Source organism: Octodon degus, unplaced genomic scaffold, assembly GCF_000260255.1.
Source record: "Octodon degus isolate 3935 unplaced genomic scaffold, OctDeg1.0 scaffold00276, whole genome shotgun sequence".
Lineage (NCBI taxonomy): Eukaryota > Metazoa > Chordata > Mammalia > Rodentia > Octodontidae > Octodon > Octodon degus.
Window position 1 is genome coordinate 1,474,148 of NW_004524852.1, and position 15,303 is coordinate 1,489,450.

The following is a 15,303-nucleotide window of genomic DNA, read 5'->3' on the forward strand; positions in this document are numbered from 1 at the left end:
CACACACACACACACACACACAGAGTCTCTCTCCACCTCTACCTCTCCACGAACACAATATTCTCTGGCATCCACAGGGACATCCAGGGATGCAGAAAGATTCTCACAATCATGCGCTGAGGGAAGCAGCCTCTCACACACACACCCACCTACAAAGAACAACACACACATCATCTTACACAGTGCTGGAACAGGCTTCCCACAAAGTTTTTGAGGCTGCTAGTACCTGGGCAGCAGCTTCAGTTCCTCATGCCTTGTGCCCCTTCTCAGCCTGGGGATTGCCAATGCAAGAACGGGAGGCAGGACCCCAAAGTGAAAGGAGGAAAGTCTCCTCCAGCCCCAGGGCTGGAGACCCAGTCGGGGGTGTGCCTCTCTCAGTGACTGTGTGAGTGGGTTGTGAGCCAGCACACAGGTATTCTCTGCTTGGGGCATGTTTTGCACAGCTTACACTAGGAGCACAACGGAGAAGCCATTATGTCTGCTCCTCGGAAGCTCTTGATGCAGGTTTCTGGGCGGGGGGTGGGGGGTGTTCAGTGTAAGAGGTTGAGCCAAAGATTCTGTTTCTTCTAGGTCATGCTTTAAGAGGGTGTGGCTGGGCCTGACACTGGAGCAGCCTGGCCTGAGCCCTCTGCAGATGGCTGGGCACATCCCACTCATGGCTTCCTTTTCTTTGCACTCTAGAAGCAGATTCCATACTTCTGAAGAAGCCAGAGAAACTGTTAGCAGGGCTTGACCAAAGTGGGCCACCCCCTCTCCCTGGAGCCCCCAGACGAAGAGGCAGTATGCCTCTGCCGTACAAGCACCAACTGCGGCGGGCTCAGGCTGTAGATGAACTTGACTGGCCTCCTCAGGCCTCATCCTCTGGCTCTTCTGATTCCCTGGGCTCGGGAGAGGCAGCCCCTCCCCAAAAGGATGGAGTCTTCAAAGTCATGCTGGTGGGGGAGAGTGGTGTAGGCAAGAGCACCCTAGCAGGCACTTTTGGCGGTCTCCAAGGAGAAAGTGCTCATGAACTGGAGGATACAGGTATTTGGGGAAGGTCTGCAGGGGCTGAGTGGACTCAGGGACCCATGTGCATGTGGCATGAGCAGCCTCTGGAGGCCAGAACCAAACAGGTTTCTCCACTGCTTTCTATGGCAGCCTCCCTGGAGGGGGTTTTCTGGTGCTGGAATCTGAGGTGTTCCTGGTTAACAGGTCTCATGAGTGTCGAGGAGCATTCTAATGGGCTTTATTCCCTTTGTTTCACAACAGAAGACACCTATGAGAGACGCATCGTAGTGGATAAAGAGGAAGTGACGTTAGTTGTTTATGACATCTGGGAACAGGTGAGGACTAGCATGTGGCAGCAAGCAAGTGATGTGGCTGGGACACCTGGGGAGAAGCAGTCTGCTGAAGACTAGCAGGACTCTAGGCCCTGGTTTCAATAGACTGGAACCTGCCCTTTCATTTGTAACATCTCTGAGAGCAAAGGGCCATACCAATATGCAATCACATGGCCCATGGCCCAAAGAGCCACTTTTTCCAGGATCTTCTAACCCAGGAGAAAGTCAGGATCTGAATTTGATAAGCCCTGCAGCTTCAAGCCTTGGCAAACGAACCCCATCCACAAATTCTTCAGCCTGGAAGTGTCTGTGACAAGAGCTCATGGCTCTGGAGTAATCAGGAAGGGGGAAAGAGTGAGGACTTCTGAGCATTTGCACAAAAGGCTACTATAGCAGCCTTTCCTGAATCAAGAGCTTCAGCATAGGCTGGCTAATCTAGTCTAGGATCCTGTGTCCCCAAGTCCCCCAGGCACTTGCAGGGCTCACATTAACCTCTACCTCCACAAACACACTGGGTATGAAAATTCTGCCATTAACTAACTCTGCTGTCCTAGGCAGGAGGCTCCTCTCTCACAGTTAGATTCCTCATCTGTGAGATGCAGTGCTAGACCTAACATTCCGCGGCTCTCTGCTCATCTGCAGGGGGACGCAGGGGGGTGTCTGCGCGACCACTGCCTTCAGACGGGGGACGCCTTTCTCATCGTCTTCTCAGTCACCGATCGACGAAGCTTCTCCAAAGTTCCAGAGACCTTACTTCGGCTCCGGGCAGGGAGGCCCCATCACGACCTACCTGTCATCCTCGTGGGAAACAAGAGCGACCTGGCTCGCTCTAGGGAGGTGACACTGGAGGGTGTGTATCCTGAGCCTATCCCATACTTGCGATCTCCAGGGGGCTCTCTCACCTTAAAGTGGTCTTACCTTCTGCACTGGTGCAAGAACTCACTTGCGTTTACCTCCCAGGCATAGAGGTCATGGTCCCTATACCCCGCCCCTAGGGCCCCAGGCATCCTTTCTCGCTTGCCCACATCTCTCCTCCAAGACCCTTCACACCCTCCACCTTGCTCCTCCACCGCCCACCGTAGGATCCTTTTTCGCTCGACTCCTAGCCTCTTCCCGCAGCACTCTGGGACCTGCACAGGCCCACCCTGAGCCGGTCCCTTCCTACAGAAGGCCGCCACCTGGCCGGGACGCTGAGCTGCAAGCACATTGAGACGTCTGCTGCGCTGCATCACAACACGCAGGAGCTCTTTGAGGGCGCGGTGCGCCAGATCCGGCTTCGGCGGGGCCGAGGCCGTGTTGGGGGCCAGCAGCCACAGTCCGGCAGCCCAGAAGGCCCCACGCCTCCTGCACGCAGAGAGAGCCTAACCAAGAAGGCCAAGCGATTCCTCGCCAACCTGGTGCCGCGCAACGCCAAGTTCTTCAAACAGCGCTCCAGGTCGTGTCACGACCTCTCAGTGCTCTGAGCCCGGTCGCCATGGCCACAGCAGTTGCCATGGCCACCGCGCCCTCGCTCGCCCCGCCCCGTCCGGCTTCTTTTGTGGAGGCCGTCTAGGAAACCAAAAATTCCCAGGATGCTCTGGGGTGACCATAGGGGCGGGGCTAGTGGGCGTGGCCACACCATTACAGCGTTCCCATGGCCGCCGCTGGGGGCGTGAGCCTGTGGAAGGGGCGGATGTAGGTATCGTGCGAGTGGTCGAGTGGTCGGGTGAGAAAGAAAAAGTCTTGGAAGGTTTTGTGGGGTTTTGTTTGTTTGTTTGTTTGTTTTTGTTTTGTTTTCTTAACGCTTGTTAACTTCTGTGAAGAAATTCTCAAAAATGGTAGCTGGAAAAGTGCTTGGTAGACTCCTGGACAGAAAGGATCTCCGTTGTACTCGGTCCGCCTTTAAGATAGTCTTAAAGGTAAGGATACGGAGATCCTGTTCCAGAGACTTCTGAAAACGCCCTGGCTGTTATCTCCCGCACTGGCCCACTTTGCCCTTTAGTGCTTAAGAAGAAGGGGCTGGAAGTGCTATTCTTGAGATTGAATTCTGCGATTTACTGTCCCACAATGGCACTTCCCCTTTAAGGTTATTAAAAGTAAAGTGTAAACAGAGTTTCTGCCTTTAAATGCCTGAAGAGTAGAGAGGTGGCAGTCCTTGGCCAGGGCCTGGGAGGCAGCATCAAGGGACCACCCCTTCCCTTTTCAATAAATAATTTTTCTATTTCATCTGTTCACTTTGACTTTCTGTTTTTGGAGCTCCCAGGGTAGGGATGGATGCGGGTGGCCACTGTTCTTATGAGAAAAGTCAGGGCGCCCAGAGGAGCAAGGAACCTAATCCCTAGAGAAGCGCTGCAACTTTATCCTGGAGTGATGTAGTTCCAGCAGGCCGGGAACTCTTACAGACAATCAAGGACACTTTGCCCATTTGCAGATGAGAGAACAGGCTTGGAGAGAAACAGGCCTGCTGGAAAGTCATTGAGCAGCAGCTAAGGCGCCGAGGCTGCACCTCATCTGGAGGCTACCAGCCTTCCAGAACTGTTCAGTTGTGGCTTGAACTGGTTCTCTCTGGGGCCCATATCCACTGGGGAAGCCCATTAGCTGGGGCATCATGGAGTCTATTAGCACCTCTGCTGGCAGGGCCCCATAGTCCCAGCTGTCACCTGCAGAACCCTGTGAGCACTGAAGCTGTCACTACCTCCCCTGGGGACGCCCACGCCTGCTGCTAGCTGAGCCCTGAGTTTGAACAAAGGGAGCAGAGGCAGCAGCTCTTCTCACCCCTAGACAGCCAGGACAGTTACGTGCGTTTCTCAGGGCCAGGCTTCTTTCTCACCAGCTCCCAGAACTTCATGATGAATGACAAGACTCCTGAGTCCTTGTACTTGAAAAGGAGCCCAGGAGGCCAGCTCCACATGGGTGGTTATGAGATGATCTGAACAGTGGCACTGGCTCTAGGGATACATTAGCTTTGTTAGTTCTTTTTTTTCCCCCTCCTTCCTTTTTTAAAGATTTATTTGCGGACTAAGCACCTGCTTAGGTAAGTGCAGGGACCAGGGTTTGAACTCCAGCACCACATGCTCTACGGGCCCCACTCCTGGGTGTGTTGAGCTGGCCACTGAGACAGGGAATGATGGCGCACATCTATAATCCCAGCACTGGGGAGGCTAAAAACAGAAGGATCACTATGAGTGTGAGCTGTGTAGCAAGACCCTGTACCAAATAAATCTTTTTTAAAAAATAGGTATTTGGGGCTGGTGAGATGGCTCAGTGGTCTAAAGCACCTACTTAGAACAAGCTTAACAAAGCACAGGGACCACGGTTCAATCCCCCAGAACCACATGCCAGCCAGCCCCGCCCCCTGGTGGGCTGAGCTGGCCACACACACACACACACACACATAAATAAATAAAATTAAAAAAAAATAAAAAATAAAAAATAGGTATTTGGTACACAGTCTCACGACACAGCTTGCACTCATAGTGATTCTCCTGTCTTGTCTCCAGCTGTGGGATTACATGCATGTGCTACCATGCCCGGTGTCGGCGGTGGGCTTCCTGGATCAGCATGGCATGTGGTACCATGGATCAAACCTGGGTCCTTGTGTTTGCCAGGCAGGCAAGCACTTAGATTGCTGAGCTATCTCCCCAGCTCCTACTTGTTCTTTTTATTATTTTTGGTTTTTTGTTGTTTTTTTTTTCTTGTTCTTTAAAGACTGTGTAAGGTGTTACTACTCATTTTACATCGGATGAAGCCATTTAAGGGACCAGGGAGATGGCTCAGTAGAATAAGTACCTCCCTGGCAAGTACAAGGGTCTGAGTTCAATCCCTGGTTCAGCAAAAAAAAAAAAAAAAAAAATAAGCTTGGCTGAGGTCACCCTGTAAACCACAAAGCTGGGGTTGATTTCCCTGTCTGGCTGACATTTAATGATTTTAACTAGCCCTACATCTGAGACTTCCCTTCCAATAGGGATTGGGGGGAGAAAAGGGAGTTGAGCAGAAGAGATGCAGGACTCAGTGGGCAGGACCATGTGCAGTTGACCCTGGTGAAGGGCTGGAGAAATTACATGCTGTGGTGGAACAGGTAAGCTGTAAACTCTGGGGAACATGACAAGAACCAAGGAAGGCAGTTCAAATTTTAAAACGCAGGAAAACATGGGGCCAAGGAGGACCAGATGGTTGTGCAGTTGGGTTGAAACCTCAGGCACATGAAGAGGAGGAGTTAAAGATGAGCATGGAAAAGAAGGCTTGGAGCCCCACGACAAAGGCCTTTAAATGTCAGACAAAGGAGTCTGTGCCTCCGCTCTGTAGGCAGTGAGAGTCCGGGGAGGTCTCTGACATTGGAAGTGACACAATCAGGAGGGTCTCTTGGGTTTAGAAGGCTGGGAGGGGTTTGCATGGAGTAGAGCTGCAGAGGAAAGGTCTGTGGAGCTGAGCTCAGGGGCCAGTAAATGTGCTACCTATGGGAGGTGACAAAGGACCATCCTAGGGGTTGACAGTGAAAAAGGAAAGGAGGCATAGGCTTGAGAGTCAGTACTGATGGGACTTGGCAAAAGAGTAGGTGAGTGAAAGGAGAGAAAGGGCAGGGTGTGTTGGCACATGCTTATAATTCAGCACTCTATGACACTGAGGCAAGAGGACTGCAAACTCAAGCCCAGCATGGGCAACTTAGCAAACTTCTCAGAATAGAAAAGGCCTGGGGGTGTCATGCAGTGCAAAGGCCCTGGTTTCTGTCCCCAGTAATGCAAATTAAAAGAGTGTTGCAGGTGGTAGGAGTAGGTAAGGAACCAGATTTGGGAGTAGAAGAGGTATGTGATGAGGGTAGCTGAGGAATTTGAGAGTGCATGAGAACCTCCCCATGGAGAGTTTCAGGAGCAGCCTGAACAGTTGAGTCAGAAATTGAGAACAAGGACTTGGGATGTAGCGCAATAGTGGCGCTCCTGCCTGACATGTGCAAAGCCCTGGGTTCTGTCCCCAGTACCAGGGGAAAAAATCAGCATCTGGAATTGAGAAAAAGTTGGACAAGATACAGCACAGGCATGAGCATCATCACCATCAAGTTGCCAGTGGATGACCCACAAAGAGTGAGATACAGGACCAGCTTTGTGGATGTGTGTCCCGTGTGTCACGCAGGACCTACACTTGGTGTGGTGGCACATAGCCCAACTACTTGGAAGGGTGAAGCAGGAGGATGGTGAGTTCAAGATCAGCCTGGGCAATTTAGTATAAGATCCTGTTTCAAAATTTTAAAAAGCAGGGAGGGCTAGAGATGCAGCTCAGAGATCCTTGGGTATAATCCTCAGTACACACACACACACACACACACACACACACACACACCACAATGGAGCATTGCATTTCCTTTTGTGTGGCAACCCACAATTTATACTGAGATATAGTAAAGGTAAAAGTAGGGTACAGGCAGAGATCCTTAGTTCCAGTCTATAGGTGGGACATGTGGTTGTTCGACAATGTCTTACTCAATAGTCCAGCCTGGACTACAGTTTGCTATCTTCCTGTCTCAGCCTCCCAAGAGCTAGGATTACAGGCTTGCATCATCATGCCCAGACGAGGTCTGTGATTCTCAGGAAATGGTATATACAATCTAATGCGTTTACGTAGTCATCATTTATCTAAGAATAGGGTTCCCAAATTTTGTGGCAGTCAGAAGTATCTATGGCCTGACAAATTACAAACCATTGATGGTGCAATTGCCCTCAGAAAGGGAACTGAGTATGTAGATGACAGAAGGGGGGGTTATTTGTCATTGGATGCTTTTTCTCTCTTTATTGTGGCTACTAATAAAGGGGGCAGGTTTCCAGCAGGGATTCACCAAGACTCAAAAGTGGGAAGAGGCATAAGGAACAGGAAGGGCCCAGTGCCTTTCATGTTGCAGAAGCTTAAAATGTGTGCAGCCTCTGAAGATGGCAGCAGGACTTCCCTCATGAGGGGAGCCACACACCACCAGCCTCCCTCCCCCATCCAGTCCCATCAGCCCACCCATCTGTGCGTTCCCTCCAGACGCCTACAGGGAAGAGCTCTGAACAGACGGAAGCCACAGCCAAGCTCCTGCCAGACTTCAGGGTGATTCTTCTCTGAGAGGCAGGCAACTCTTCACCTTCCCTGTGGCCAAGGCCTTTGCACTGGGCAGTAGTGAGAGACCAGTGAAGGGCTCTGGAGCCTGAGCCGCCGGGTATGGTTTCCTGGGCTGCTCTTCACCGGAGCAGCTGTGGCTGAGGGTCTGTGTTCCCTTCCCATTTTCTGGTACTCCCAGATCCCCTTTACTCACCGGGCCTCCTTTGTATTCCCTACTATAAATAGATTTAACCCAGGGGCTTTGCACTGAGCTCCATCCCAGTCCTTTTTTAATTTTGAGACAGGATCTTGTTAAATCACTAAATTGCCCAAACTGGGTGTGAACTAGGGATCCTCCTGCCTCAACTGCCAGAGTTGGGATTACAGGTGTGCACCACCACACCTGGAAAGGCCTCCTCATTCCCAGGTTGTGCACTCAGGGGAGGAAGGGCCAGAGCACAAGGCAGCCAGGCAGGAGGGCCTTCCACAGCTCTGGGCTCTGCTATGTCTAACCCTCCCCCAGAGACTAAGACAGGGACTTTGTCCTCTGCAGGGGCACCAGCATCATGGGCAGCAATCCTCTGTATGTGCAGGAAGTGCACACACACACACACACACACACACACACACACACTTCTCTTTATTACCTAAACAGTTTCAGTCCACACCAATATTGACTAAATTTTTTAATGGACATTTTATCTTTCATCCACAAATGTTTAAAGACTTTTTCCACTCAAGTACAAAACCTACACAGTATGCAAGCACTGTCCTGGGCCCTAGGAAGAAAATAAATATGTACTTGACAATGTTCCTGCCCCTCAAGTAATTCACACTGAAGCTGGGCAGAGGGAAAGGTGGTAACAAGGATAGCACAGGTAAAACTGCAGCACGCTAGACTGGGTTCTGACCAACTGCAGGCCATATCAGGTGCTCTAGAAATTCTGAGTGGAGGGCCAGGCATGGTGGCACATGCCTATAATCCTAGCACTTGGGAGGCTGAGGCAGGGGAGATCACTGTGAGTTTGAGGCCAGTCTGGACTACACAGTAACACCCTGTCTAAAAAAAAAGAAAGAAAGAAATTCTGAGTGGAAGAAATACACTTGGAAGATTTGTATCTTAGGAACTGAACTTCGAAACATATATAGGCTATAGACAGATGAAGGCAGGAACAGTCCAAATGGCGAAACTCCGGGAGGAGCAAATGCATGGAAGAGACATGGCGGGCGCCTCCGTGATGAGGAAAAGGCCATCCCTGACAAAACAGCAAAGTTGTATTAGCTCAAGGACTAAAGCCCAGACAACAGCGGCCTGCTCTTGGTCTTTTGCCACATTGGTGGCTTTCTGAAGGGTAATCCACTAACTAGCTCTTTTCATTTATTTGAATACTCACGTCAGGGCTTCCACAGGTCAGTGGCCTTGTTAATCACACCGAATGTGAATTCACAGCACTCTTGCAGAATTTTCCATTAGCATTCAGGATGTATTTTCCCTCTTTTAATCTTTTATTTATTTATTTGGTACAGTGTCTCACTACGCAGCTTGGACTCATAATGATCCTGTCTCAGCCTCCCCAGCTCTGGGATTATAGGTATGAACCACCATGCCTGGTCTCAGGCCAGCATAGCATTCGGTAACCAGGGAATCCAACCTGGACCCTTGCACTGGCCAGGCAGGCATTTATGCTGCCAAGCTATCTTCCCAGCCCAGGATTTTCCTGAGGGAGGGTCAGTGGACAAAGTCACTTTTTTTTTTTTTTTTAGTACTAGGGATGAAACCCAGTGGAACTCTCACTAAACTACTTCCCTTGCCCTTTATTCATTTTAAAAATTTTGAGATCGAGTCTTACTAAATCACTAAAATTTTCCAGACTGGATTCAAACCTGCAGTCTTCCTACCTCAGCTTCCCAGAGTGCTGAGACTATAGGTGTACCTCACTATGCCTGGCTAGAGTTACCCTGAATGGTTTGGCTTTTCTGAACCTCATCACCTATGCTGTTCTATGAAATAAAAATAACAAAGTACCTATCTTGTAGGATACACATGAAAACTAAATAAAAGAGCAAAGACTTACAATTCATCAAGTGGTCACAAATAAACAGTGGAAAGCATTTTTTGAAACTATGTCCTGGCCCCTTACTTGGGCACCCAGGCAGCTTGAGAAATGCAGAGCCTGTTCCATGCTGCAAATACAAACATAAACTACACTCGAGGGACCCAGCGTGCTTCCCATGGCCCTCACAGGTAAGCCATTTCCAGGGTTGGTTATTTGAGGGGAGACAGCAAGGGGAGGCCTAGGTGCCTACTGTAGTAGTTTTCCATTTGATTGTTGAGATTATAATTTATCTTTAGCAGAGGACTTGTGCTGATTTAAAGTACTCATTCAGAAGGGAAATGACCAAGATAGGGCACAGTTCTGGAGACCTACAAAGGCATGTGCTATAGGACTGTAGCAGGGTTTGGAAGGATGCCAAAATATGTACCACAGGGGCTGGAGAGATGGCTCAGTGGTCTAAAGCACCTACTTGAAACAAGCTTGGCAAAGCACAGGGACCGCGGTTCAATCCCCCAGCACCACATGCCAGCCAGCCCCGCCCCCTGGTGGGCTGAGCTGGCCACACACACACACACAATAAATAAATGTAATAAATAAAAATAAATAAATAATTAATTAAAAAAAAAGAATGTGAAAAAAAATGTACCACAAGGGCCAGCGAGATAGCTCAGTTGACTAAGCACCTGCTTAGGCAAGTGCAGGGACTGGGGTTTGATCTCCCAGTGACTGAGTCTGGGTGTGGTGGTACACACTTGTAATCCCAGTGCCTGGGAGGCTGAAAACAGGAGGATCACTACTAGTCTGAGCTGTGTAGTGAGACCCTGTACCAAATACATTTTTTTTAAAAAAAGTACCACAGTGCTCTGGGAATTTGCCTCCCAGGTCAGACAAGAAACACTCCACTGTGCACCTTGATACCTCAGTGAGCTGCACCTTGAATTTATAAAATCATCTGGCTGTAATCTGACTACGGACGGAGGCTCAGCATACAGGGTACGTGGGGGCTGGCTGTGTTGACTTCTGTCCCTAATCTCAGCACTCTGGGAAACTAAAGCTTAGCAAGACCCCATCTCAAAATAAAAACGTACAAAAGGGCTGGGGATGTAGCTCCTCCTGTGCTCAATCCCAAGAACTACTGTATGAATGAGAGTGGGCTGCTGAGATTTATTTTACTAAAACATACGCTGGTTTTACGTCACACAGGACCTTATGGCAATGGGACTTTAACCCAGGACCAATGAGAATTTATTTTCACCACTGCTTCTCCCCATGGAGACTCTTGAGCATTCCCTGAAGTTGGGGAAGAGAATGAGGTCAGGTAGAAAGTCCAGTGAGGAGGCACCCACAAGAATGGGAGCGATGACCACAAGCTATGAGGAGCCCTCAGCCCTCCAGGCTCAGCATCTCATTTGATCTTCACAGCATGCCTGGGAGCTAGGTACTGTCATCATCTTCTTTTTATAGCAGTCTGAGGTAGATAAAAGAAGTGCCACACTTGTTCAGCTAGTTTGTGACGTAAGAGGTTCCTGCACCGTGCACTCAGCTCCAGAGTGGCCATTCTGCGAGCAGGGAAAGGCCCCACAGCTTGCTTATAGCCAGGGTTGAGAGGAGGAAGCTAATTCTCAGTACCCCTCATTCTAAACAAGTAGGCTTCCTGATGCTTAAAAAGCTGAGTAAAGCTCTCCTGCTTTCTGTAGCACTGGCAAGAGTTTGACAAGTGTCTGATTTCCAAGGTCACTGTTTCCCCTTTCGGCAACCCCGCAGGGACTGGCTCCTTTCCAGTCTGCAACCACCTCATCCATCTACCCATTCTCTCAAAAATAACTGCCTAATGGCTCTCCAATAACTCCAGCCAACTTTTTAACGGTTCTTGAGAACAGATCATCTGGAACAGCTAATAGAACTCATCCAGCCTTTAAAAGTGGTCTTTCATCAGCTCTTTCCTTGCCCCTTCCTCAACTTAACTTGATAGATCTACTTTGCCTCACATTCACGTAGCTTTTTCTACCAGGCACAAATCTCAACAGCAAACTAGTTCTGGATTTAGAGTGTGAAAGTTGGGAGGTAGGAGAAAGAATGTCTGCAGCAAGAAGATTCAGATACACAGCTTCTCAGACCAGAATTTCTCCCCTATATCCAGCTCATCACTATTGCCTTCACCTGGTTGCCATGGAGACATCAGTCTCTGGTGAATGGCAAGCAACACTTTAGACAGAAAGTATCAGGCTACCATGGTAACACCAAAAAGAGTAAACCTGCATCTTCTTTTGGATGAGAAAGAAGAGATGAAGCGGTTGGAGAAAGCAGGCTAGAAGAGACAGTTTTTGGAAAGCTTCACTCTGACTCTTTAATAAGAATTAATTCAACAGACATTTAGTATGTACAAGGAAAAGCAATAATGAAAAATACTTCATGGTGGCCTCATCAGGCTCTAATGTGGAATAGGGTCTTTTTTTTGGTGATTTTTTTTTTTTTTTTGCGGAACTGGGGATTGAACTCAGGCCCTGGTGCTTGCCAGGGAAGCGCTTATTCCACTGAGCCATCTCCCCTGCCCTGGGAATAGGATTTACAAAGAACTGTAAATAAAGGCATAATGAAACCCATAGTAGGGCAAGGCATACTGAGAAAGGAGGTTAAGTGCAACTAAGAAAGTTTAGGGCCCGGTAGGAAAGGATTTAACCACAAGAAGAAACAAAGAATGAGATGAGCAAAGAATATGAAGCAGAGAGGCCAGGGAGATAGCTCAGCAGTCGAAGAGCTGCCTGCCAAGCACAGGGACCCGGGTTTTGTTGTTTTTTTTGTTTTTGTTTTTTTTTTTGTGGAACCGGGGATTGAACTCAGGCCCTTGCGCTTGCCAGGGAAGCACTTATTCCACTGAGCCATCTCCCCGGCCTGGGACCCGGGTTTCATCTCTGGTAGTGCGTGCTGTGCCAATTGTGCTGAGCCAGGAGTGGTGGAGCACACCTGTAATCCCAGGGCTGGGGAGGCTGAGACAGGATCACTATGAGCCCGACATGTGTAATGAGACCCTGTACCAAATACATAAAAGAAAAATAAAAGAATATGAAGTTGAAAAATTCAGGATCCAGGCTAGGGGTATATCTCATTAGCATCTATGAGGTCCTAGGTTCTGTCCCCAGTACCTCCCCCCAAATCTGCGCCTACTGAGAATAGTGAGTATAGACAGGAAGAGGGATACTGGGCCATTGACTCCAGGCCCTAGCTCCACAGTGGTGCTGAGGCAATAGGGTTAAGTAAGTAACACCAAGGAGTCTGATGCCAGAATGTGTCGACTATAATCCCAACCTCCTGTGAGATCAGGGAACAAGTTCATCGCCTAAGTCACTCTGGGTATCAACTTTATTTTCAAAGTGGACAACATAGTTTACCTTCGGGAAGTTGTTGTGAGAATAAAATTATTTAATACATGTAATCAGAATCAGGCCTGACCAACAAACCCTGCGCAGACATACCAATTGTCATTATGCCACCTTCTACTTTCTCATTTTTCAGAGCCGCAGTTGCTTCTTTTCACTGTCCAAGTATTACTCCTTTATTCTTATCAATCCTCCTTCACAAGAAAAAGATGGGCTGTGGTGTGATTACTTTCTTCACATTTTTAACCCACTTCCCCTCCTCATAAGGGCCAGAGTAAGGTTTGTAGGTCAAGCCTCTGTGAGTCCCCCTGATAGCTCACAGCCAGAGCCGTTGGAGTCTGAGGAGAAGGAAGGCTGAGTTCCCAAGCCAATCCTTAGCAGTTAAAGAAAAGAGAGGCAATAGTACTGCCTCAGGGGAGGACAGAAGCAGAGGCTGTAAGTCCAAAATCAGATGAAAATCTTACCTGGAACTGACACCTGATAGAGAAATTCTAATTTAACTGGGAAGGAATCTGGGTCAATTTTACTTCCGTTCCTCCCCTGCTGGGATGGGAGAGCTGGGAGGTTTTTTTACTGTAGGCTGGGCATAGAGGCTGTTCACTGCCCCCTTCTTGCCACTCTAATCACCCCCTGTGGAGGGATGAGTAACAAGAAGGCACTGAGTCACACACAGTGACACCAGCTGTCACCCACTAGATGTCATCACCTTATATGGGTTAAGACCAGAGCAGTTTTCTTAGATGTTTCCTTACTGCCACCATCTCCCTCCTAGCAAGAGGCTGTCTGGGGAAGTAAGAACAGGGAGCGAGAAGTGAGGTGGAAGGACCAATGTTAGGAAAGTCGAAGAAGCCAGGGCCGGGAGCGGAGGAAAGCAGGCAGAAATGGGCCAGCTCAGCAGGGCAGGGAAGCAAGGCTCCTGCACAGAATGATGTGGAGTCCGAGCCCGCCACAAGGAGTCCCATGGCCTCAGGATGACTAACAGAAATGGTCCCCACCCAGGCTCTAAGGATGCATTAGCAGCCAAATCAATACTGTCGGGGGACTGGATCATAGCCAGTATTCCTTCTTTAAAATAGTGCCTCTTCCTTCCCTTCCCCCAGGTCCAGAAAGCAAACCAGGATAGGACCAGCGAACCTAAGGATGACTGTAAGGAGCAGCAAGCGAAAATCAGGAGCTAGTCCAGAATCCCCCTGGCCTCTGATGGCACAAGCAGGCACAACCCGAGACTAACATCTCCACAAAACCATTACACCACTTAGAAGTCTGAGAGCTGACAAATTAAAACCTAACAGCAATTATCCATATTTTTAGCATAATAAAGTCTTAACATTCTGTTGCCATAGAGATCAGTAAAGAATGGAGGAACCCCACAGAACCCTGCCCCTGAATTTAGGCCTCCTCTTTTCGGTTGGCTCCTAAGGTAGTGAGTGGACCTCTCTCCCACCCCTTGTTATACAAAACAGGCAGGGGAAGGTGCACCTTTTTCCCCCTGCACAGGACTATATTACTGAGGTAACCACTGGTCCCAAGCCTGGTACTCTAGACAGAGCCATATATGAAAAGCAAGGGCTGAGGCCAGGGAGATGGCTCAGTGGAATGAGAGTGCTTCCCTGGCAAGTGCAAGGATCTGAGTTCAATCCCTGGTTCCGCCAAAAAAAAAAAGAAAGAAAAGAAAAGCAAGGGCTGACAGAACCAACCAAGAAACAGTGGGCATTAGGCCAGGGGGCCCCTGATATGTGCATCAAATACCCAAACCCCGTTGGGTACTGGACTGGAATTTATACTACTAAGTGTCAAAATAAGGTACAAAGTCAGCCCAACAGAGTAGTCTGAGCTTAAGAGTTTTTTCTGGTACTTAAACTCAAGATCACAAAACACTACTAGGAAAAGGTATAGGATGTGCTAGTCACACTGCCATCTGGTGGAAAGATAAGATTTGTCCTTAAGTACGGGGCAAGAGACTGGAAATCTGTCTCGTGGGCAGGTATGTATGGAGACACTTGAAACACTCAACGTGACAATACATGCAGGAAACCAAGTGGCTGAAAGCATAATGCAGACACAGTGGGGAATTCAATCAAGGCATGAGCTATCCCCAGCCCCCAGTACATGCTGAGATCAGCTCCATCCCTTTTGGAGATCAGAGCTCACTAAGTTGCCCCAGCTGAGCTTGAGTTCGCAGTCCTCCTGCCTCAGAGTCCCAGAGTCCTGGGATTGCAGGTGTTTTCCACCGTACTCAGCTCCATTTTGCTTTCTAAATTTTAAATGAACAAAATACAATGTTGTTAGACATTTTATATCCCTAGAACCGCCATGGCTTTGGCTCAGAAGTTAACATTACACAGACACAGCAACTGACTGAGACCACTGAGGATAAGAAGCACTGAGAAGTAACAGCCCCCGCCCCCAAGCCAAAGGGAGGAGCTGGGACTGGGAGACACAGAGGAAGAGCAAGAGACTGGAAGGGCACCTCCCAGGACAGGAGATTCCTATGCCTCCCAG

The 15,303-nt window shown here is 49.0% G+C and overlaps 1 protein-coding gene across 5 annotated transcripts in view; it reads left to right on the top strand.

Moving 5' to 3' along the window:
- Rem2 (RRAD and GEM like GTPase 2) overlaps positions 1 to 3,490 on the top strand; it is a 7,651-nt gene extending 4,161 nt beyond the window's left edge. For 3 of the 5 annotated variants that reach the window (XM_023706947.1, XM_004646648.2, XM_023706949.1), the window contains exons 2-5: positions 682 to 1,023; positions 1,249 to 1,322; positions 1,962 to 2,169; positions 2,487 to 3,490. In XM_023706947.1, the coding sequence (XP_023562715.1) occupies positions 682 to 1,023; positions 1,249 to 1,322; positions 1,962 to 2,169; positions 2,487 to 2,782 (920 nt within the window). In that variant the 3' untranslated portion in view covers positions 2,783 to 3,490. The remainder of the gene's footprint in view (positions 1 to 681; positions 1,024 to 1,248; positions 1,323 to 1,961; positions 2,170 to 2,486) is intronic. The other 2 variants (XM_023706945.1, XM_023706948.1) reach the window with 2 other exon arrangements.
- Positions 3,491 to 15,303: the final 11,813 nt, after the last annotated feature.